At 43.6% G+C, this 25009-nt stretch overlaps 1 protein-coding gene across 4 annotated transcripts in view; it reads right to left on the minus strand.

The window, feature by feature from the left end:
- IDE (insulin degrading enzyme) overlaps positions 1-25009 on the minus strand; it is a 91672-nt gene that overhangs the window by 23771 nt on the left and 42892 nt on the right. For 3 of the 4 annotated variants that reach the window (XM_040438852.1, XM_040438854.1, XM_040438855.1), the window contains exons 12-17: positions 13750-13852; positions 10654-10776; positions 8550-8632; positions 5152-5296; positions 1766-1876; positions 913-1033 (exon numbers count right to left, since the gene is read on the minus strand). In XM_040438852.1, the coding sequence (XP_040294786.1) occupies positions 913-1033; positions 1766-1876; positions 5152-5296; positions 8550-8632; positions 10654-10776; positions 13750-13852 (686 nt within the window). Of the gene's footprint in view, positions 1-912; positions 1034-1765; positions 1877-4647; positions 4793-5151; positions 5297-8549; positions 8633-10653; positions 10777-13749; positions 13853-25009 lie in introns of all 4 variants that reach the window. The other variant, XM_040438853.1, reaches the window with a different exon arrangement.

Raw genomic sequence — 25009 nt, forward strand, 5'->3', positions numbered from 1 at the left:
TAATGCTGCTGCAGCAGTAACGTATGCTAAAATAGATTTTTTGATGAAAACATGACAGTTACCCTTTAAGAAGATCTGCATATTTCCCCAGTAGCCTCCCTACCTCTAATGTCAGTGAGAGGCTAGTGTGTATGGTAATGGCCTTTTATGATCAAGATTTATAAAGTCAGTTCTTGGCTCAGAATCTGTCTACCAAGTTATATTTTATTGTGGGTGTCAGAGCGACTTAATACCATCTTCATCCAACCTGTCATAATGTTCAACACACGTGCATATCAAACATGGAAGAGCCCTGATAGAGGTGACTAACACAGGTGATACCGGTAGAAGGTCTAATTCCAATCATGAGCAGCAGACAAAAACATTATGGTTAAGGTCCAGTATTTCTTTGATAAATCTTCATATGCATGTTTCTTTTGATACATGATAGATCATGGTATCCTCTACCTGACCTTTTAAATGGCTCCACCAGGTCTAGGGGGCCCTGAGGAGATCTCTAATGCCAGGATAGGGTTTAGGATGGGTTTTGATATAAGGGAAGGGGGAAGAGGGGTTCTCTCCTACACTGCTATCAACACCTGCCATTGTACTCCTGCCTTTAATAGTAATGAGATGACTGCTACAAAGCGATATCTACAGAACAGAAAGGTCAGCCTATTGTGAAGCTCAGCAAAGTGAAAACTGCAGGATTCCAGGATATAAATAATGTATAATCACAGGATCATGATGTTATATGGCAATATAATAAAGGGAATGTGGTCGCATTGTGAACTGCAAGTTGTCAGAAGTCTTGGGTTTCTGGATACTTGCATGTCATGGTGACTTTTGGTTCGCAAGAAAACTTCACAGTAGGTGCTTTATGTGCCTATTCAGAGAAATGTCAAATTCCTTACATCAACAGAAATGTCTCACCTTCTAGAGCTTCCCGGAGCTCCTCTTTGGTCCAGGCCACTTCAGTCATCAGCAGCCTCAGGTAATACATTGCATGCTGGTGAGGCTGTTCTGCGCGGAAGTTGTTCAGAGAGCGCATGTACTGTAAAATGGAGAATCTCACATTGTAAAGACTATATGCTGCAATACCCTATTGGATAGTTGTAAAGTTTTTTTTGGTAACCAATCCAGTTACTGACCTTAACATTATTCTCAACACTAATTTACAAACTGTATTGATTTACAATGTAATTTTGCAATGGTTCCATTCACTTCTAAGGAGCTTCTAGGAGCGCTGTACTTGAAAGTCCCATAGAAGTGAAGGAAGCGATGGATGTAGCACTGCTGCATTTTCATGGGGCAATTCGGCAGCACCAGCAGACCATCGTTCTTAAGATCATTGGGGGTCCCAGCGCTCAGACCCCCAGCAATCACTTATGTGGACTACCTGTGGACAGGGAATATACTTCTAAAATGTAACAGTCCCATAAAAGAAGTTAGACAAGAAAACAAATAAATGATTAGTAACATAGTACATAAGGCTGAAAAAAGACATTTGTCCATCCAGTTCGGCCTGTTAACCTGCAAGTTGATCCAGAGGAAGGCAAAAAAAAAAACCCTGTGAGGTAGAAGCCAATTTTCCCCACTTTAGGGGAATAAAAAATTCCTTCCCGACTCCAATCAGAATAACTCCCTGGATCAACGACCCCTCTCTAGTAGCTATAGCCTGTAATATTATTACGCTCCAGAAATACATCCAGGCCCCTCTTGAATTCCTTTATTGTACTCACCATCACCACCTCCTCAGGCAAAAAATGATAAAGGATTGACTTACCGCTTCTTTAATTATCTCAAAACGTTTCTCATCTATTTCAAACGTAGCCATCTTCTCGATGATCTTCTTTAACAAGATATGCTGCTTGTCATTGTAACCTTTCACACAGAGCTGGAAAACAGGGTACATATCAGTACACCCCCAAAGGTACACATATTAAACTCAAAAAGACAAGCACAGTGTCCTTCATCTGCCAGTGCTGGTTACTAGTGGTCATCATCTGAAGTGTGTGGAGGTCATCTGGGCCTCTACAGTCAGGGCAGCCCTTTCCTAGGCAGACTGTCCCCCTACTTATTAACCAGGAAGAAGTAATGCTGGTTTCTGAAAGGTCTATTAGAAGTTATAAGTGGAGAATCCCTCATATATAACCTCTATTAATTTGTGCTGCAAAAAGTAAAAAGGCTTCACTCTGAGGGGCCCAATATGTCTTAAAATGGACATCTAACAGGCACCATTAATTCTTAAAGCAGTTTTCCGACATTTTAATATGGATGACCTATCCTCTGGATAGGTCATCGGTATCTGATCGACACCCAGGACCTCTGCCGATCAGCTGTTTGAACAGGCACCAGCACTCACAGTAGCGCCGCGGCCTTCTCGCAGCTTTCCCCAGGCTGTGGCACGTTCATCAGTCACGTGGCCTACGCGCAACTCAGCCCCATAGAAGTGAATGGGGCAGAGCTGCAATATCAAGCACAGCCGCTATACAATGTACGGTGCTCAAAGGATCACCGCTGACTGCTTGAAACAGCTGCCGGCAGGGGTCCCAGGTGTCGGACCCCCACTGATCAGATACTGATGACCTACTCAGAGGAAAACCCTTTTAAGCTACTTTAACACCTGCAGCACAGCAATCCGTCAGAAAACAACCTGTCGGAGGTCTCTGTATCCAGCCTAGCCTGATAGTGTGTGCCCGCCGGACCCCTCGGACTATAATGGGATCCAGTGTTACATTTGGCCGCTCCTTGGCATAAATGCCGGGATATCGGTGAAAGCTCCCTCTGGTTCCCATTATAGTCGCTGGGCTCCAGCAGTAAATGGTGCTATCTGGCTAGGCTGGATCGGGAGAATTCCAGCAAACTCTTATGTGCTGCAAGTATGAAAGTAGCCTAAAAAAAAGTGAACAATTACTACCAGGTTCCTCACAGATCATAGCTGATCTTTGGGGCTTCATCAACAGGACACACTGTAATACACTCATCTTCAGGGGACACGTCTAACACTTAAGGATTGTCCAAGTAGGAACAAGTGATAAGCCAGACTTCTTATAAAGGTCACATCTACTTTTTAGAGAAGTCATATCCTCAGATATGGTAGTCTGCCTAAAAATGGCTTCCTGCGTGTAGGTGCCAAGTATATTTCATCACACCCTGACACCAGGCATTACACATTGTGAGGACTACCACATGCATCTGTTAGGATCCCATGCCCATAGTTCACACACGGCAAAAGCATTTTAGGAGAGGGAACTAATCCCTGTGAATAAAAGGTCTGATTATCAGATGAGAATTTTTGACACCCACATTTTTTCATTTTCATTTTTTTTTTTTTTAACTACAATAGGTCATGTTTCACTGCTCTGCATCTAGATTGGTTTCCTTTCCCACCTTAAAAGGAAAGGGTCATCAGAAACCTACTGTTTAAATCACGTTTTTATATTGAATTTTTTTACTTTTTGGCGATTTCTTTACATTTTGTAGGTCTCTATGTATATTTGAAAAAATAAAATAAAAGTCATGCATCTTTCACACAGTCGTTGTGGCCTCAAAAAGGTCAAGACTTCCTGTTCTTTGAGGGAAGTCACATGGTCCATATACTGGAGGGGACCCCACTGACTTCTATGGGAGAGCTTTCTAGGCACTGTCCGTGACCTGTGCAGAGGTCAGAAGTGAACAGATAATGCCACATCACCTATTGTGAATTTTGCACGAAAAACTGCACAATTTTAGCTTTTTTTTTTATTACATGTAGTAACATGGAAAATTAAAAAATAAAAAAATCACCAAAAATTGTAACTAAACATAAAAACATGAATTAAAGAATAAGTTATTGACTGACGACATATTTGCTCTTAATTTCCTACCTTAAATAGCATTCCTTTCCCATCTTTATTGTATGACTGTATCTCATTATGGCCATAATCTATTAGCATAAGCCTCTCTTGTTCTGTAGGACTTCCATGCATTACACAGACAGCCAATTGATTTCAATAGGAATTTAAGGCGGGTACGGTTTCTCCTTGTGTAGAAAGTCATATGCAATGCTCCATGGGAAAGAGTATCCAAATTAGTTGTCCTCCAGGAGGAAGAAAGCCGTCTCTAAACCACTTTCTTGACCATTAAAACCCTTCAAACACAACTAGGAATTTTTGTCCAGGGACAGTCTCCAATAGGAACAGAGTAATGCCTCGTTTTGCCCCCGTCATGGCGCCACAGGAAAATTTAACACTTACTCCTGGGATCCCTTCCCCCCCTCCAGATTACAGCTGATCACTGAGGGACAGCACAATGTGACCTTTTAGTACAAGTAGTCCAAAGCATGCAACCCCTTTAAGAGGATTCTTCCCAAAAAAAGGTTAGGAGCAATAGCTCCGAATTTTATTAGTATAACAAAAGCATGACCAATAGAAGATACCCAGCTGGTAAAAAGGAGGATCTCCACAGGAGCTATGCGTTTGATCTAAATTTCATTCCTTAACATAGCAGTCATACAGGACTGACAAAACCTCTTTCGGCTGCTGTCACGTTGTATATCCCTTGATGCGGAGGGGAACCTCTGTCCATATATATATATAAAGCCAGTATAAGCACCCCACACAGATATATATATGTCTTTTTCATGCCTTGATGGGAAGTCGCTGCTTCCTTGACGTATTTACTTACAAGAATTGCATTCATTCCTGATGCAATGCCATAGTTGACACCTGCGAGGCGGGCTGCATATGTATACTCTTTTAAATCATCCTTCAATAACCTTAGAAACAGGTATGTCATGTTGCAATGGAGGGGGTCAGCATAAAGGTAACGACTAACAAAAAAGAAAATGGAAATAAAAGAAAAATATAAAAAAAAAAAATGACAGATGCACTAAATGTGATGCAGTGAAGATTAATGTGCGAGGAGGAGCCTTGACAAAAAGAGTATGAATATGCAGCTTCACAATCACATTGTCTATTGGGATGGGAAGGATTGCACAACGGTAAAGATCACGTGTGTGGTGTTAATTTTCAAAGACGTAATGAAAAGTTTGGTTCCCCATAAACGGTATCTAAAAAGTAGGTTCTACAGAGAGGACTAAAAGCCTAAGCGAGGTCTTCCGCTCACAATAAGGAGCAAGGAGGAAGTGGAGGAGGTGATCTTGTAGCCTCCTTGGCTTCAGGTACTTACATACATCCCATAGATGGTATTTTGGAGGTCATAGTTCAGGCCGGCTAGCTCTGCTGCATATGCATACTCGTTGAGAGAATCTTTAAGCAGTTCAAGATACAAATAGGCCATGTTACAATGCAAAGGATCCACATAAGCAAATGGGCTGAAAGAGAATATTGAGATTAAAGTCTGGCTTGGTGCAAATATCTCATACAGTAAGTACAAGGATCGGCCTCCATACCTGCCATTAGTCATCGGAACCGTATAGTTCCACGATTTGCTTTACAGGCAAATGTGAGCTTTAGAGAAAACAGTTTACATATTGGCAATGATTTTAAGTAAACTGCTCCATTAGTTGCCATGACTGGTAGAAGAACATGAACACAGCTCCATATACGACATAATATAAGGTTAACCGAGAACAAACCTTTTTATTAAAAAAAATGCTGCTCCATCTCTTCAAAAGGTGTGTTTATCGCACACAATCGATTCACCTGTACAATCGCCTACGTGTAGACCTGGAATTGGTTCCCAAGGTCTACAGTGAATGTGACGAATAAGAAAAACTACTGCCCTACCCAATCAAGCCTCGGAAGATGGTAATACTCATGACCAGGATCCAAATATCATATACACAGAATTTTATCCAAGGTCAGCTTTAGGCCAGACGCAAACAAAAAAAGAGTTCAATGCGAGAAACTCGCTACGTGCGGCAGTGAGAGTTCCCAGTCGGCTCCTCTGCCAGGATCGTACAGCATAATAATGATTTATAAGGTTGTGTCCCCTCCTGGACCTGGAATCTGATGAATTACACTGACAATGCTATCAGTGTAAGGGCTTGTTCACACGACCGTGTGAAGCCCGTGCCCGTATTGCAGACCGCATTTGCGTATCCGCAATACACTGGTCCCGTACCGTGGCCATTGCGCATCACGGATGCGTATCCATTCATTTCAATGGTTCCGAAAATCCGGAACTGAACACTACGGAGTGCTTTCTGAGGTTCCATTCCGTGCTTCCGCACTACAAAAAGATAGAGCTTGCTCTATCTTCTTTGCATAACGGAGGGATTGCGGACACAATTTGCGGTCCACAGCACGGGCTTCACGCGGGTTGTGTGAACAAGCCCTAATTATTCAGTAATTTCCAGGTCTCACAGGGACAAATAGCCTTATAAATCATTATAATGCTGTGCGATCCTGTCAGAGGAGTAGAGGGTCAACCGGGAACTCGCACTGCAGCGAGTTTCTCGCATTGTACTAGCGGGTCCGTTTCTGGCTTTTAACATTAGGAACTCTATGGCAAGTACCAGAAGACGACTTTCAACTGGGACCTACGCATATAAAAAAAAAGTAGTCCTGCAGTCACCTACAACTAAAGTTTACAATGTACACTAAAAATGCAGAATATATAGTTCACTAGATCCACATAAAATCAATTAAAAAAAATCTAAATATCAATGAAATACACAGAGTGACCCTTTAACACCTTTATAATGAACTTAATCTGACCCGTTTAAAAAGGGTGAGGATGGAGCAGGTGCTCGGTGTAAAGCCCTGATGAGGCGACCCAGACGGATACCAGTGGGTAACCAACACTATCTCAAATAAGTACTTCCCATGTGGCAATAAGTCCTCTACGTGACATGGAAACATCATAAATTGATATAATACACAGTATTGCTTCAAGATTCAAACAGCTTACTCTTTCGCATAAATACCAAATTCACAGTACACACAGTTCACAAACAGTTAATTTCAATCAAAAGAAAAGTACAAGGAAGAATGCTGAAAAACATGCAGGTTTATAATCCCCGGTAATCTTCGCCTTAAGCTTTATAATTAAAACGGCCATCCAATAACTGCTGCATTTGCACAAATCTTGGGACTTGAGAGGTTAGTTCTGCTGTAATCTATGACCTCTGGGATGACACAGAGTTGCTACAATGACTGTGGCTGAATACTAATTTCAATATATCATACGCTATGCCGCAAACAGTATACAAACATGTCCGAGTAGTAGAAGTCTGACCACTGGGATATCCACTGATGCCTAAAATTAGGGTCCAATAGCACTCAAGTGCAGCAACCCCTTTGGCTTTTTCCAAAACATTATCAACTCAAACCCTTTGCAATGCTCCTAGTTCTTCCCATAGAAGTGTGCTGCAGACCTCTCCATCTCAATTCACCAAAAAAGAGTTATTATTGTTCAAGATACACTAGAGCTGCAGCACAGCCACCAATCGTCTCTACAAGCCAGTTAGATTACATTACACCACAGCTACTACCATGCTTAAAACCCTGCAGAGTCTGCTGTAATCACAGGACTCTGCATCTATAGTAGCAACTATTTAGTTAAATGGTTATTGCAATCTTGGAGAACAAATGTCATATCGCCATCAGTTTATGATCAGTGGGAGTCCAACCTCTGGGACATAACCAATCTGAACTAGTTTATTATAGCATTCCTTTCAAAGTGGTATCCTGACCACCTGCTATGCACGGGAATTGCAGCACAGGTTCATAAAAGTGACTGAAGCCCTACATCATGGCTGCAGCCCCTTAACTCTGAGGATTTGGGGCTTCCAGAGGTTGGGCACAGGCGATCAAAGTTGCATGATATGCCATCTCTAACAACATGCAAATAGCCTTTTGGATCTATAGTGGGAACTAATTAAAGTCCTGTGATTACAGCAGACTCTGCAATATTTCAAGTTAGCTTGTAAATCCCTGTTTAGATAAGATTTTAAAGCAATGTATTCTTTTCCATGTCCTTCTGAAGCAGACATTAAAAAGGGATAACGTAAGGGAGTGCATTAATTGAAGTTTCCTTCTCCCTCTGTCCCATGCTGCAACGAATGGAGTGTACATAGTAAATGAAGCCGATAAGTAGCAAAAATAGACATTTGCTTATGCTTTAAAGCAAACCACAATGCATTTACTATATGGCCTTCTGCGTTTACTTACAAAAACAAAGTTAAAGCCTGTCTACATTGAGTAAGTGTATTTTTGTCCGCCCCTCACTCCATCACGCAGGAAAGCAGAAATCGAGCTGCCGCAGCATTAAATGCTTAATGGGTTATGGCCAAGCATTTCAGACGTGGCTGATTTTATCATTAGCCATAAACAGATGATAAATGATCCAGAGTTATGGCCAGTGCAGGGTATTATGACAGTTTTACTGAAGTTCAAGCAATAAAAAAATGCTAACATAAAGTGCTCAGTGTCAGCACATTGGACGATTCCTGTGATTACAGCCTGCCACATAAATATCAGCGAGCGCTTATTATCTGAGCTTGGAAAACACAGTCTCTCTTCATTAGTATACAAATGCTGACTGTGCGCTTTGCATGGAATGTAAACAGCTTACCATAAGATCAGCAGCTAAAGGATCACTTATAATGGGTGGACACCTACCTAAAGAACTCAAAATTGAGACAGGCTTTGGGAAGGAAGAATTTGTCATCTTGCTTGAACCACAATTTGCTCATTGCTGTGTCCTATAAAAACAAGAGAGAAAATGCACTTACCAAACACTGGGAGAAAGGCGGTATTTAAAAGAAGTAAATTTCCCGTCCCCACTTTAGTAAGTACTTGCAGTCCCAATTACATAAGAACGCTACTGCATCTTTTCTTAAAAGTCTGGGGTGCTGTTATTCCTCCAGTAAAAATACAAGTAGATTGACAATATCCAGACGAGGAGAAAAGGTAGAATGTGAAGGGTATAGCACCCTACGGACAATGGAAATGGTAACGCCCAATTGTCTATTCACTCATGCATTTCCAGGAACAGGTTTGATCTGTTTATTTGGTCCAATAGGGATTTCTAAGGAAAGCCACCCCAGAAAGGCTATTTCATGGGGAATACAAAAATTGAGAGCAGACAGGTCCTTTTTTTTTTTTAAAGAGGTTGACCAATCTGTAAGATGACTATGTGACAATTACCAATATAGCCTTTGTTGATATTCTGTACCATTAGCTATAATTCATAAGGTATGTCCCCTCATTGGGCAAATCTTCTGTGCTGTTCGCGGAGAGGCCCTGTCCACAAGATGGCCGCTGATGGAGGGTCATGTGACCAGACATATCACTCAGTATCCTCCATTCAAACACATTGTACTTGCACTAACTCCCAGCAGTGCAGAAGGCAGGTGCAGGGTATTTGAATGGAGGAGGCGGAGTGATTTGCCTGGTCACATGACCCTCCATCAACAGCCACTTTATGGACACTACCTCAGAGTCGAAAAAAAAAATGTATGTATGTATATATATATATATATATATATATATATATATATATATATATATATATTTATTTATTAAGAGAAAAAATAAATAAATAACCTGGCTCCGTGTGAAAAAGTAATTGCCTCCTAAACCTAATAACTAGTTGTGCAATAACTGGCAATGACGGTTTCACATCTCTGGAGGAATTTTGGCCCACTTTGTTTTTATTAAGCCACATACTGTAGGCTTTTTAGAGTATGAACGACATGCTGGACTTTACGTCGGCCACTCCAAAACCTTCATTTTGCTTTTTATTCAGCCATTCAGAAGTGAATTTGCTGGTGTGCTTCGGATCATTGTCCAGTGCGCTTGAGCTTAAGGTCACAAACTGATGGCCGGACATCCTCCTTTAGGACTTTCTGGTAGAGAGCAGAATTCATAGCTACATTAATTACAGCAAGTCGTCCAGGTTCTGAAGCAGCAAAACAGCCCCAGACCATCACACTACCAGCACCACGTTTGACTCTTGGTCCGATGTTCTTTTTCTGAAATGCTTTGTCAGTTCTATTCCAGATACAACAGGACGCACACCTTTCAAAAAGTTTCACTTTTGTCTCGTCAGTCCACAAAATATTTTCCCAAAAGGCTTGGGGATTATCAGTAGTAGTTTTCGCCTTGGAACTCTCCCATGAATACCATTTTTGCCCAGTCTTTCTTATCATTGAATCATGAACACCGACCTTAACTGAGGCAAGTGAGGCCTGCAGCGCTTTAGATGTTGTTCGGGGTTCTTCTGTGAACTCCCGGATGAGTTGTCTCTCTCATCTGTTCTTGAATTTCTTCAGATCGGGGCATGACGTGTTGCTTTTTGAGATCTTCTAGCATACTTCATGTTGGCAGACGAGTTCTATTTACCGTAAGTGATTTCTCGATTCTTCAGGTCTGGCAGTAATGAGGCCTAGGTGTGGCTAGCAAGAATTGAAATTGAACTCCGCTTTCCAAAAACAGTGGTAAATCACAGTTAATTCATGGGAGGGGGGCAATAATTTTTTCACATAAGGCCAGGTTGTTTGCGATAGTTTTCCCTTAATAAATGATATCCTCATTTAAAAACTGCCATTTGTATTTGCTCAGTTTATCTTTGTCCGATATGAAAAATGGTTTGCTAATCAGACATTTAGACACTTTGACGGATCGCAATAGTGGAAAGGAAAAGTCCTGATAAATGTAGCCTTATAAACAATGCTCATGACATTTTAGAATTTGTGACAAATTAGAAATTCCTCCTTCTTACCTTAACCAGTGCAGGACACGGTGTGGCATCCTTTTCTAAAGGAACAATCTCAAAATTTGTGGGAATAAATTCATTCTTCATGGGTAGATGAAACTTCCCGTTTATATCAGCTTTTTGCCAATTCTAAAAAGACATACAAAAGGTTAAGTGATCGTGAATAAGAAGAAGCCACTTTGTAAGCTAGTATTATAACAGGGGACAAATATGCACTGATCTATGTACAGAACCGGGAAGGGAAAAAATAAATCACAACATTTACTAGTTACTGACAGACAGCAAACTAGAAAATTATGTAAAATAATTGAATTTTAAACATACAGGTCACTTAAAAGGGGTTGTCCAGGTTCAGAGCTGACCCGGACATTCCCATATTTTCACCCAGGCAGCCCCATTAAGATGAGCATCGGAGCATTTCATGTTCCCATGATCTCCTTTACCCCGAGCTGAATTGTGAGGGCAAAGGCCTTTTTAGGAGATCCGTTGACGTACCGGGCTCACCATAGGGCGGCCAGGCGGAGGCTGCCTGTAAAACGTCAAGGCAGCGCTAAAGCCGGCCGATGAGAGCCAGTGATGTCACCGAACACACTGCTAGGGGAAAGCGTCGGCCTAGCAGTGTGTTATTGTAAAATAATAAAGCCCTTGCCCTGTGCGATCCAGTGCAGGGCATGGGAGAGCATTTCATTCTCCGATGCTCTTTAATGGGGTTATCCCAAGATAACCTATGCCCCATCTACCGGATAGAGAAGTGTCTAATCAGTAAGGATCTGAACACCGACAACCCCTAACGTTACAAGAATGGGGGATCCTATGTGCCCCTATATTACTGGAGCAGTGGTTGAGCATGGCAAGGAAAATCAGAATACAGCCCTCGGCCACCACCATATGTTCTACAGAGGTGATTGGAACATCAGTGCACGTGATCAACCAGCACTCTAGTATTACAGGGGGATAAAAGACCCCCATTCTAATGAACGGTGGGGGTCTCAGCTGTCGGACCCTCAATGATCAGGACACTTATTCCCTATCCTTCCAGGATGGATCTACTTTGCATATTGTACTGTAATGAAATATTACCATTAATCACCACTTAAAAGGAACACTATATGTAGAAATGACTCATAAAAAGTAACTAAAAATACAGTTGTCCCAACTGTTTGTTTCAGGACCATGCAGAAAATTAGGCTTTGTCTTACTGCAGATGGAGCAGAGGGGGGAGGGTTCTGCTGCAGCAGGCTGTCTCACAGCCAGAATCAGGATTGTGAGTAGGAGGAGGGACATGGCTGATCGCCAGGAACAAAGAGCTCCTTATATACAGTTTTATAGGAGACACAATAGAGCCAAAGAAAAAGGAGGAAATGAAGGAAGGAAGCACAGATCTTTTTCTTTGTAAAGTTTGTGTTCACCACTCCAAGGGTGTCTCCGAGGCCAGGAACCCCTTTGTGATATGGCCAGGTAGGGATGCAGGGATTAAAAAATAAAAACTCACCTGTCCCCAGCAATCTGGCTCCAGTGCCCAGCTACCTTTTCCTTAACTTCCGGTACCCCCTGGACCAGAAGTGCCATCTACACACATGGCACAGCTGCCATCCAATCAATATTTTTAACGGTACCGTGTGCAAGCACTGCATGTGTGACCGCTGTCACCGTTAAGCACATTAGTTGGCCAACAAAGGTGAAGCGCCACAGCATGTCACACGTCCATTCCAGCAGAGAAAGAGGGGAAAGTGAAAGAAAAGAGCTCAGCAATGACAGCAGAGAGCCAGTGTCTTTGGTTAGTCCCTGCACCTTGCCTGGCCATATTAAAAGGGTTCCTGGTCTCAAATAGTCCATTTAAGGCCTCTTTCACACTGGCGTGTGCGCCCCGTTGCCGTATTGCGGATCCGCAATACACGGGTGGCGTCCCGTGGGCATTCCGCATCCATCCATCACTTGAATGGGGTCGCAAATCCGGAGATGCGGAATGTAACGGAACCCTACGGAAGCACTACGGAGTGCTTCCGTGGGGTTTCGTCCCGTACGTCCGTTCCACAAAAAAAAAAAAAATAGAACATGTCCTATCTTATTGCGGAACGGCCGGATCGCGGACCCATTCAAGTGCGGCTGCCCCACGGACTGTGCTCGTGTATTGCGGCCCGCATTTCGGGGGCCGCAATACGGCAAAAGGAGCGCACACGCCAGTGTGAAAGAGGCCTAAGGGAGGAAGGCCTGTGATTTTTTTTTCTTATTTATGCATTTTCTGTGTTTAGCTTTTCTTTAAGTTGCCTTTAAGCAGCCTGCTAAAGAGGACCTTTCATGGGATTATGGGTTACAAACTGGCATGCTTACCAGATAGGGCGGCCCCTACAGATGCCAGAATATTTATTTTTCTAAAATACCCATCCATTACGGCGCTGTGCCCCCCGCTGTTGGCGTCTGATATGTTAATTTAGAGTATCAGTACTCAGAGGAGGAGACGTCAGGGTTTCTCAATGGGCGTCTCCTTCTCCGTGGCTGTAGCGATGTCCAATCACAAAGGAGAGCGTCACAGCCGGGGAGAAAAAAAAACTGCTCACCTTCTCCCTGGCTGTGACGCTCTCCGCTGTGATTGGACAGTGCTACAGCCAGGGAGAAGGAGACGCCCATTGAGAAACCCTGGCGTCTCCTCCTCCCTGTACCAATACTCTAAATTAACATATGAGGCGCCAAAAACAATGGGGGACACAGCGCTGGAACGGAGGGGTATTTAATAATAAATAAATAAATAAATGTGATGCCCTCTGTAGGGGCCGCCCTATCTGGTAAGAATGCCAGTTTGTAACCTATAATCCCATGAAAGGTCCTTTTTAAATAAATGAAATGGACCACCCAGCTTTTAGTGCAATCTCTTATAAAAAGGAACGTGGCTCCAAGTCTTCATTAAAAGAACAGGGATTTAGTTAATGGATGCTCATGGAATATCTGCCGTTTTCTACTCGTGTTCAATTCTTCATAAATTGCATGAAGAAATCTTTCTCCCTCAAGTCATTACATTTTGCAAGGATCACAATAGTTGGTCTTTCAAAGACCATTGATTTTCCGCTTAGTTCTGTGAGACAAGAAGCATTGTAAGTTCCAGACCTGGATAGCATCTGCTGGGATGGCTTCTTCCTTGTACTGTGTTCCGTACCACTCTTCTGTCCGGTCAGTTTTGCCCTCAAAAGACTTGGAAACGATGGCCACTCTGTAGGACATAACAGATAAATGTGATGAAGAGCGTATGGTCTCCAGCTCAGTACATAGGACAGCAGCAAATACGGCATTTAGGGGCCAATAGAGACCGATTTAAAAAGGAACATATCTGATGGAGATTTTTTATTTTTTTTTGGTGCTGAATGGAGGGGAATTTTCAGTTAAAAAAACTGAAATACATTTTGAAATGAAAACTACAGAAATAACCAGGAAACAAAACATTATAAAAAAAAATTCAACTAAAGGCAGCTTCTTTCGCTATAGCCCTCCCAGTACACAAAAAAAAATATTAAAAATAAAAAATAATTGGAGTATGAGCAAGTCATAAAAGCTGCCAATGAGATCGGAACATAATCTTACTATCTAAAAAGGTCACATCGTTAATGTTTAGAAACACCACAATTCACGCAGCACTTTTATAGCGGAATCTCCATTAGAACAATATGTCAGAATTCACAACCAATAAAAAAGAAAAACAACAATAATAATATTGCCACCATTTTTTGTTTTAGCACAAACATTTATTTCTAATCTGTTTTCTATTTTATGTCAATTTTTATTTTTACTCTATTTTTTCTGTAATATTCTGGTCTGAGCTGCCATCAGCTGTATAGAGATTTGCTTTACGGCAGCCGCCATGGGCATAGGAAACCTCAGTCATACATTGACTTAATAATGTCTATGGTAGTTGTGTGCATGCTAAATGACATAAACAGCGCTCATTCTGCAGGGAGGGGGAGGAAGGAAGCTGTGACCATTATTTATTTATTTTATGCACTTATATAGCGCTGACATATTTTGCAGCGTTGTACAGACATTCGCATCAAGCTGCCCCCATTGGGGGCTCACAATCCAAGTTCCCTATCAGTACGTCTTTGGAGAGGGGGAGGAAACCTGCACATTGGTTGGATTTGAACCCAGGACCCCCAGCGCTGCAAGGCACCAGTGCTAACCACTGAGCCGCCGTGCTGCCCATGACCATCATTTATTACCAAAGGCAGATCTGGCATTATCTGCCTCCAGCTGTATAACAGGTTTTAATCATCAGTCCTGCCTGAGAGATGGCAACTGCAAAGAGATCTCTACAAAATATTAAAGGGGTTTACCGGGATTTTAACATTGATGACCTATCCTCAGGATATCAGATCGGTGGGCGTCCAACTCCCGGCACCCCCGCCGCTTAGCTGGTTGAAAAGGCACCGGTGCTTGCAGTAGCGCCACGGCCTTCTCTCAGCTTTTTCTAGGCCAGTGACGACACAATCCATCGGTCATATAGCCTAAGCGCAGCTCAGCCCCAAAGAAGTGAATGGGGCTGAGCGCGATAGGAATGGGACGACTCTGTAGTATACACTTGAATAGTAAGGTGCCGTCCTATAGAAGTGAATGGGATGGCTTGGAATTACACCTGCTCACTGCTGCGATGTCGACGGCAAGCAGGTAAACAATGAGCGCAGCCTTCTCTTCAACCAGCTGATCGGCGATGGGTACCGGGTGTCAAACCCCATGCTGATCTGATACTGATGACCTATCCTGAGGATAGGTCATCAATATTAAAATCCCAGATAACCCCTTTAAGTGCCAGAAAAATCTGGAAGAATGGCTTTCGTATGTCTGGCAAGTCACAGATTGCAGTTGTATATATTTTAATTAGTTTGTGTTGCCTCCTACTTCTAAATAACATTTTATTTAAAGGAGTTTTCTGTGAGGAAAATATCAATGACCTATCCTCTGGACAGGTCATCAATATCTGAACAGTGGGGTTCAGACACCGGGCACCACCACTGATCAGCTTCTTGAATAGGCTGCTGCTGAAAGCACAGCGCCGTTCATTGTATAGTGGCTGTGCTCGGTACTGCAGCCCAGGCCCGTGCACTTGAATGGGACAGAGGGGCACATAGGCCAGGTGATTGATGAACACGACACCACTGGTGTAGGAATAGACCAAAACTCTCACCTGAGTGCCATGGCCCCTTTCCAACCGTTAAACAGTCGGGGTATCAAGAGTCAGACTCTCGCCAATCAGATACTGACGACCGATCCTGAGGTTAAATCATCAATATTAAACTCCCAGAAATCCCCTTAAAGGGATTATCTACAACAGTGGTCGCGAACCTATCGCACGGGTGCCAGAGGCGGCACTCAGAGCTCTCTCTGTGGGCACCCGCACTAAGGCATATGGTGTACCAATATGCCTTAGACTTTTCCTGCCATTCATCAGTGCAGGGCGCACTATGAATGGTACAGGCAGTGCACTGAATGTAGGCAGGCTATTATAGCTAAATGATAAAGTACATGGAAGATATACTATATTGGTATGCAGGGTAAATTGCGATAAATAAGTGGGTTTTGGGTTGCAGTTTGGGCACTCTGTCTCTAAAAGGTTCGCCATCACTGATCTACAAGCATATATTAAAAACTATGGACATCTTTGGGGAGGACTATCTTTATTATTGCATTGTACTTATTTTGAGCTAAAAAGCATTTTTTCCAATTGGCCTTTATTAAAAAATTAAAATGGTTTGTCTTCTACAGCCTGTAATCAGTTAGAGATGTGTGCTGCACCCTCCATTTGTAGCCCTAATGAATTTACAGTACTTTCACAGTAGCGTTATTCTTTTCCGGTATTGAAATCCAGTAAAGGGTCTCAATACCGGAAAAAAAACACATCAGTTTTGTCCTAATGCATTCTGTATGGAAAGCAATCCGTTAAGTATGCATCAGGATGTCTTCCGTTCCGTCCCTTGTACGGTATTTGACCAGAAAAATACCGCAGCAATATCGCACTTGTCGGAGCCGGCATTAATTTCCATAAAGATGTATTAATGCCGGATCCGATACCAAGTATTCCGGAAAATGCTGCATCGCCGGATCCAGTTTTCCAGTCTGTGCATGCACCAGGACATAGGAGGAGCTATTTTGATCTTTAAATACTGGATCCGTTATTCCGGATGATATGGATCCGGTATTTCACCGGATCCGGAAACAACTGCTTTCCGTTTGTACACGGCTTGCCGAATCAGGCAGGCAGTTCCTGCAATCAAAAAACGCTAGTGTGAAAGTACGCTTATTCCTGATAGATCATATATACAAATTCAAGATGAATTATGATCAACCTGATAAGAATTCAGCTTAAATGAGCGTTTATGAGCTGTCAGGAGTGAAGAGATAAGGGCTACAGATTGAGGAGACAGCAGCTGATGGATCTCAGCAAGATGGGGATAGAACAGTCTGCAGAGTCAATGATACCCGATGGCTGTAGAAGATAAACGGTTGAAAATTATAAAAAAATTGCAAAATGCATTTTAGCCCAAAATAGGTACACTGCAATAATTAAAGAGTCTTTAAAAGGGCATCTGTCAGCAGATTTGTACCTATGACACTGTCTGACCTGTTACATGTGCCCTTGGCAGCTGAAGACGTCTGTGTTGGTCCCATGTTCATATGTGTCCACATTACTGAGGAAAATCATGTTTATGTTACAATATTAATTGGTTCCAGGACGACCTTTGTATGTTGAAACCATTGCAAGTTGAGTAATCGGTTCCAAAGCCCCAAAATGTCATCCAAGATGAGAGAAAATAAAGATTTAAGATAAATAAGCAGATAACTAAGAGATAAAACAAGTCCTTACAGATAACAGTCAGGAATAGCTGCTAACTAGTAACTAATCCAGATATTATACCAGAGAAGTGGCCTGTGTCGGTTGGATCCGAGTCTGAGACATTGTACGTTCAGTCAGGTTTCAACTTACGATGGGTCAGAAAAGACCATTGTATGTGGAAAATATTGTATCCTGAAGCCATTGTATCTTGAGGGATCGCTGTATATGCAAATGAGCCTTTAGGAGCAACGGGGGCGTTGCCATTACACCTAGAAGCTCTACTTTTTCTGCAACTGCAGTGCCTTCTCCATATTGACAGGGCCAGGAGCGATGACGTTTTCACTAAAGCGCAGAGGGCGAGGCAGTTGCAGAGAGTGCAGAGCCTCTGGGTGTAATGGCAACGCCCCCGTTGCTCCTAGAGCCTCAAAATTCTCAGCAATGCAGGCACATATGAACATGGGACCAACACACATGTCTTCAGCTGCCAAGTGCACATGGAACAGGTCAGCCAGTTTCCCTTTACATAATAGGGATCCAAATACTAAACCCAAACACTGTAACCTCTGATAACAGCATGCGAGGTGCCATCTTTTACCAGGTGCAGGAGGCTGCATTGTGCTAGAAACTAGGCACGGCTCTTACAGCCATCCCGCTAGCAATCCCATCAGTTTGTCTAAACAGAAAGCTTTTATTTCATCTCCAAGTGAGTGACGGAGACATGAAGATGCAGGATCGGCACACGTCGGAGCTTCTTGCGGCGTGATGAAGCAAGGACTTGTAGCTTCCAAGGTTAAGGACACAAGAGAAGATGGGAAATGGAAAGCAAGAGCCGTTCCCCAGCACAGCCTGCAGTGCGTCTCATCAGCATGCAGGCTGCGCCTCTACAGATGGCAGGCAGAATCCCATCCAGAATTACTTCACAGATAATGGCGTTCCTTCTGTCTCCAGGGCTGCTTTTCTGCAATACTAAACAAGCTTGTGCCCGCTCGCAGCGGAGGGGAGCTCGTAAAACTCTATTTTATGGGGCAGGGTGGAAATAACAGAGCATATGGGCGCTGAATACTGCCTTTTCAGCTTACTAAATGCAAATCTGCAGAAAAGGGTAGAAAAAGGTTGGTAGAGTAGAACATCCCCATTTCATCTCCACACAGCCCTTCTGTTAAAATGATAAAATAATTTTAAAAAAACGCAAACCAATCACAAAATTTCAAACGTCCTTATTATACTGTGTACGAAAAACACCTTTTCATAAGCCGAGACGTGCACACTTGTAAGAGAACACAATCTATATGACAACAGCCAAAGGGAATACATTCTAGACAAAGACGACAAGGTGGAGAAACCGACACCTGCGGCACAGGATCTACTCTGACCAGAGGGACTATGGAGGAACTAGGAAATTAACTCTGGAGCATCTTTGGTTGAGAAATCATCCTAGTCGTGTTCCTCTATGCTCACCCTGGGGAAGGTCAGGGTAACCACTGACAAGGACAGCCACGGCACCAGGGGTTAATCACGTACAGGCACTAGTTGACCCAGAAATCGTTCCCGTCTCTAGCACAGTATGCACACTGTCAATCATGACTTCTGAGCATATCATGTTCAAAATGATCTGTTTCCTTTAACCCATTCCTGACCTCCGCACTTTCATACAGTAGACACCCCAGGCTAATGTCTATAATCGGTGATAATGGCAACTGCAGGTATTTAACTCCTCAGATGCTGGGGTCAAATGTGCTGCGCTTCAGGGGCCTGGAATGGCTCCCCTACGCAGCCATCGTTTGTTGCATTTGTGGTCTGTGTAAGACTGGAGCCTGCTGAGGTTCCTATGCCTTTTACATGTATATTCCAATGTAGGCATGTAGGTGGCAGTATACTGCAATATACTCCTGGATCTATTTCTATTGATGTAAGTGGCAATCCAACGATTGCATGACGTTAGGCCTTTAGGGGCCTAAAAGAAAGTAAAGACTAATATATATATATATATATATATATATATATATATATATATATATATATATATATATATATATATATAAATTCACTCCTTTCCTTAGAATAAAAATAAAAACTATGAAAAAACAAACATAGGCTGCATCTAAAAAACACCCGTACTACTAAAATATAAAAATATTTATCCCATATGGTGAAAGGAAAAAGAAATATAAAGGGTCAATTCACAATTTTTCATCACTTTGCCTCCCAAAAAGAATTGAATAAGAGTGACCAAACAGTCACACACTCCAAAATGGTAGAAATAAAAACTACAGATCGGCCCGCAATAAATGAGCCCTCACACAGCTCCGTAGATGTAACTTTAAAAAAGTTATGGGCGACAGAATACGGCGATGAAGTCCCCCCCAAGTATTAAAAGAAAAACTATATAAATGTGGTAATGTTGTAATTGTACTGAACCAGAGAATGACTCCTTCTGGCCTTTTATTACCTGATCCATTCATTTAGTTGCACCCTAATGCCACATACACACACACACTGGTGACTGGCCTATACAGCCTTATGTCTACTCCCCTTTCAGTATAAAAGATGTCTGGACCATTGTGCAGAACTAGCGCACTGCAGCTTGTATCCCACCTACTTCCCAGTCCTGCAGGAAGTAGAGCAGCAATAGGACAGCGGAGTCTTCCTTATTTTAATTTTTTTTAGTTCAGGGACCAAAGGGGATGTCAGCTTTAAGGCCAGACAACCCCTTTAATTAGTATGCTTCTCTGTAATGTCTGCTTTTCTTTATATATTTTTCCTCTGTGCAATATGCTGGTGCTGTACAAGATTATTATTAGTTTTTTGCATTATAAGATGTGATTTGTTTTACATCTGAAAATAAAAATGCTATAGTTAATCTACTTTCACACTGGCGTTTTGGCTTTCCGTTTGTGAGATCCGTTCAGGGCTCTCACAAGCGGTCCAAAACGGATCAGTTTTGCCCTAATGCATCCTGAATGGAAAAGGATCCGCTCAGAACGCATCAGTTTGCCTCCGTTCCGTCTCAATTCCGCTCTGGAGGCGGACACCAAAACGCTGCTTGCCAAACGGATCCGTTCTGACACACAATGTAAGTCAATGGGGACGGATCCGTTTTCTATGACACAATCTGGCACAATAGAAAACAGATCCTTCCTCCATTGACTTTCAATGGTGTTCAAGACAGATCCGTCTTGGCTATGTTAGAGATAATACAAACGGATCCATTCTGAACGGATGCAGATCTTTGTATTATCTGAACGGATCAGTCTGTGCAGATGCATGACAGTTCCACACCAAACGCAGAGTGTGAAAGTAGCCCAAGAGGGAAGGAGTTGTGTTAATGTTATATGATACTTATGATTAGGGATGAGCGAATTTCATATTTTAAAATTCGTTGTCGGTTCAGGTTGTGGTATTTACTGAATCATGTTATGATTTCCGTAACCACGGACCATAAAGCAATTCCATGACGGAATGCCTTTAGAGGCATTCCGTTATTCATTCCGTCAAAATAGAAGTCTATGGCCTGCATCACGGATCCGTTATGATGACGGAGCAGAGGAAGCCCACCTGGGGTGTCTGTCTGCCCCTGTGCCTAAAGTTACAGCTCAGGGAACAGGAGAGAGAGACCGAGACAGAACACAGCTACTACCCCCCTTCATACCGCGGTCCTCACTATACAGCCTGCAGTGTAAGGAAGCCGTTTATCAGACACTGAGTGTGGTTCCTGTCTGACTGACACTTTACTTACAAATGCTCCAATTAAAAAACCTGCGCCTTTTTATTTTGCAAAGAAGCCGGGGTGCATCAGACTGGCACTGCTAATGTCGTACTATAGGCCGGGTGCTGTGTGGCTGGCATCGTTATGGGGGCTAAAGTACGAGTTCCATTCCAACCAATTTGAAGACGCAAGCCAGGCAAATCTTATTGAATCTCATTTATCAAATGGTTTTTATGCCTTTTTTACCTTTCTCGCCACTGTTCAAAAGGGCCAGCTTAGTGGGAGGGAGTGTGGCCTCTTGTGGCCAACAGATTTACCATCGTTCATGCAAGAAACTGGCTCACAGCTGGCGCAGATTAGAATTTTTGCCGCACAGACTTTACACTGGCTGTGTAAAAAAATCTGGAGAATTTTTTTTTTTTTACTTGTGGTGCAGATTCCAAATCCGCAGCATGTCCATTTATGCAGCAAATTTCTACAGTGGATTTCAACCTTTGCATAGGATGAAATCTGCAATAAATCCTCAGCAGTAAATCTGCCAGTGTGGCTGTACGCATAGAGGAATACCTATTAGAGACATTTATAGCATGTCCAAAAAAGCTCAGGCACACAAACCTATTTTTTCATGGAGAGCTCTAAAAAAGGGGTTTTCCAATCTCAGACAATGAGGGGGAATATCGCTAGGATATGACCCCCATTGTCTGATGGTCCCAGCGGTGGGACCCGCACCTACAATGAGAACGGAGCCGGGAAATGAACGGAAGGGCGCATTGCACATGCGCAGCCAAAAATAGCCGAGCACTGGCTCGGCTATTGCTGTCTGCCCAATAGAAATGAATGGGAGCATGGGCCGCACATGCGCGGTGAGCTCCCATTCACTTCTATGGGAGCAACGCTTGGTGGTGGACGGACCCTGGGAAATCCGGGGTCCTCCAGCCACAGCGCCCTCCACTGCGTTCTCATTGTAGGTGCGGGTCCCCGAGGTGGGACCTGCACCTATCAGACAATGGGGGCATATCCTAGTGATATGCCCCCATTGTCTGAGATGGAAATACCCCTTTAAGGAAGGGCTCTGCCACTGTAGCACCAGTTAATTGTGAGAACTTTTTTTTATTTTGGACTTTGCACTCCTTTTATTTATTTATTTATTTATATATTTATTTACATAAGTATTTCATGCATATGAAACTGAAACCTAGGGTGGGAATAAATCCCGGGTGCTGTCATGGGCTCATGGAAAAACGATTACCTGTAAGTAATCCTGAATTTCCCCTACGTCCACGACAGCACTCTTGAGACGACTAGAGTAGAACTAGCTTGGGGGTGGGGGTGGGGGTGGTGGGGAACTACCGCTTTTAACACTTTCCTCCTGAAGGATAGACTATCATTAGGGTCTAAATCTAAGTTGTAGTGATGAAAAAAAGTACATGGAGACTTCCATGTAGCTGCCCTACAAATTTGTTCTAAAAATGCATTGGCCCTTTCTGCCCATGAAGTAGAAATGGATCTGGTTGAATATTTGGAATAGGCCAAACGATAGCCCCTACTATCCATCTGGCTAGAGTTCTAGATGAAACCTTATTACCCCTGTTTTTTCCCCCCAAACTGCACAAAAAGCCTAGAGGATTTCCTCCACTGACTGGCGACACTCAGATAACGAGACAGGCATCTTTTAACGTCTAGACAATGGAGCCTCCTTTCCTGCTCATTCTTAGGGGATTGACACAAAGATGGGAGGACAATATCTTGGGACCTATGAAAAAGAGAGACCACTTTGGGAAAAAAAAGGATGGGTCTGGTTTAAGGAGCACTCTGTCCTCCAGGATGTTAGTATAAGGAGGAGAGGTTGAAAAGGCAGAAATCTCACCCACTCTCCTAGCTGAGGTGATGGCCACCAAAAAAGCAATTTTAAAAGAGAATGTTGTAATAGATAAATCGTGTAGCGGTTCAAAAGGAGGCTCCATCATCCTAGACAAAACTAGATTCAGATGCCACGGAGGGGGGGGGGGGGGGGGGGGACAGAAGACCTGATTACAGGCTTAATTCTACTGACTGCTTTAAAGAATCTCCTAATCCAACGATGATTGGCAATAGGGAAACCAAACAAATGCACTCAGAGCAGACTTTAAGGGTGCTAGGTCTAAGGTTTTTATTAAGACCTTATTTAAGGAAATCCAGAACCTTAGGCATAGGAGGGGGGTTCAAAGGATCAACCAGGGTCCTAGTGAACGTTAAGAAAGTCTTCCAGACTCTAAGATAAATGGTGGAGGTTACTAGTTACAACAAGATAAAAAAGTTCAAAAGCAGTCCAAAAAGAGGGAGGGACCACAACCCAAGATGAATTAAAGCACCATAGGCATTAAGGCACCGCCGCCTGCAAGACCAGGCGGCCCAAAGCAGCATCCGCCGATGCATAAGTGTTCACCCTGTAGAACTTGGTGAAAGTGTGCAAAGAAGACCAGGTGGCCGCCTTACACAATTGTTCAGCCGAAGCTCGATTTCGCTGAGCCCAGGAAGCCCCGACCGCTCTGGTAGAATGAGCGGTAACACCAAAGGGCGGCTCCCTGCGCTTAGCACGGTAAGCTTCAGCAATAGCCATCTTGATGAAGCGGGCAATAACCACTTTAGATGCCGCCAGCCCCCTGCGCGGACCCTCCGGAACCACAAATAGAGAATCCGAGCGCCGAAAGGGTCTAGTTACATCCAAGTAGATCCTCAGAGCCCTAACAACATCCAGACGGTGAAGATCCCGTTCCCGAGGATGAGACGGGGACGGGCACAGAGAAGGAAGGACAATATCTTCATTCAGGTGAAAAGCGGACACCACCTTCGGAAGGAAATCCGGAACCGGGCGGAGAACCACCTTGTCCTGGTGAAAAACCAAGAGGGGTTCTACGCAAGAAAGTGCCGCCAATTCAGATACACGCCGAAGAGACGTGATGGCAACGAGGAAAAAAACTTTGCAAGACAACGAGCGAAGGGAAACCCTACGCAGAGGCTCGAAAGGAGAAGATTGGAGAGCAGTCAGCACAACATTAAGATCCCAAGATGGAACGGAAGCGCGATACGGGGGAGCATAGTGAGCAACCCCCTGAAGAAAAGTCTTAACTGGACCGAGCGGAGCCAGAGGGCGCTGGAAGAGGATCGAAAGCGCTGAGATCTGACCCTTTAGGGTACTGAGACCCAAACCCAAGTCCAGACCAGACTGCAAGAAGGATAAAATCGTGGGGAGAGAAAACCGAAGGGGATGAACATCTAAGGTCTCGCAGAAGTTCAAATAGGCCCGCCAGGTTCGGTAATAAATCCTGGACGATGCCGGTTTACGCGCACGAATCATGGTACAGACCAAGTCAGCAGAAAACCCCCGCCGCGTTAGGACTGCGGTTTCAATAGCCACGCCGCTAAACGTAGCGACCCTAAATGCTGGTGGAAGATCGGCCCTTGAGAGAGGAGGTCTTCTCTTAGAGGCAGAGGCAAGGGAGCGTCTGCCAGGAGCAGCATAAGGTCGGCGTACCAAGGACGACGAGGCCAATCCGGGGCTATTAGGATCGCAGTCGTGCCTTCCGCCGCCATCTTCCGAAGGACTCGTGGAAGAAGAGGCAGGGGCGGAAAAACGTAGAGGAGAGAGAACTCCGTCCAGGGAAGGATGAGCGCGTCCGCGCCGTAAGCGTCCGGATCCTTGGCTCTAGCCATGAAGGTGGGAAGCTTGTGGTTGAATCTGGAGGCCATGAGATCCACGTCCGGACGACCCCAACGGAGGCAAAGAGACTCGAAGACGTCGGGGTGCAGAGACCACTCGCCCGGGTCGATCGTTGTCCGGCTGAGGAAATCCGCCGCCCAAT

The sequence above is a fragment of the Bufo bufo genome, chromosome 6 (assembly GCF_905171765.1).
Source record: "Bufo bufo chromosome 6, aBufBuf1.1, whole genome shotgun sequence".
Lineage (NCBI taxonomy): Eukaryota > Metazoa > Chordata > Amphibia > Anura > Bufonidae > Bufo > Bufo bufo.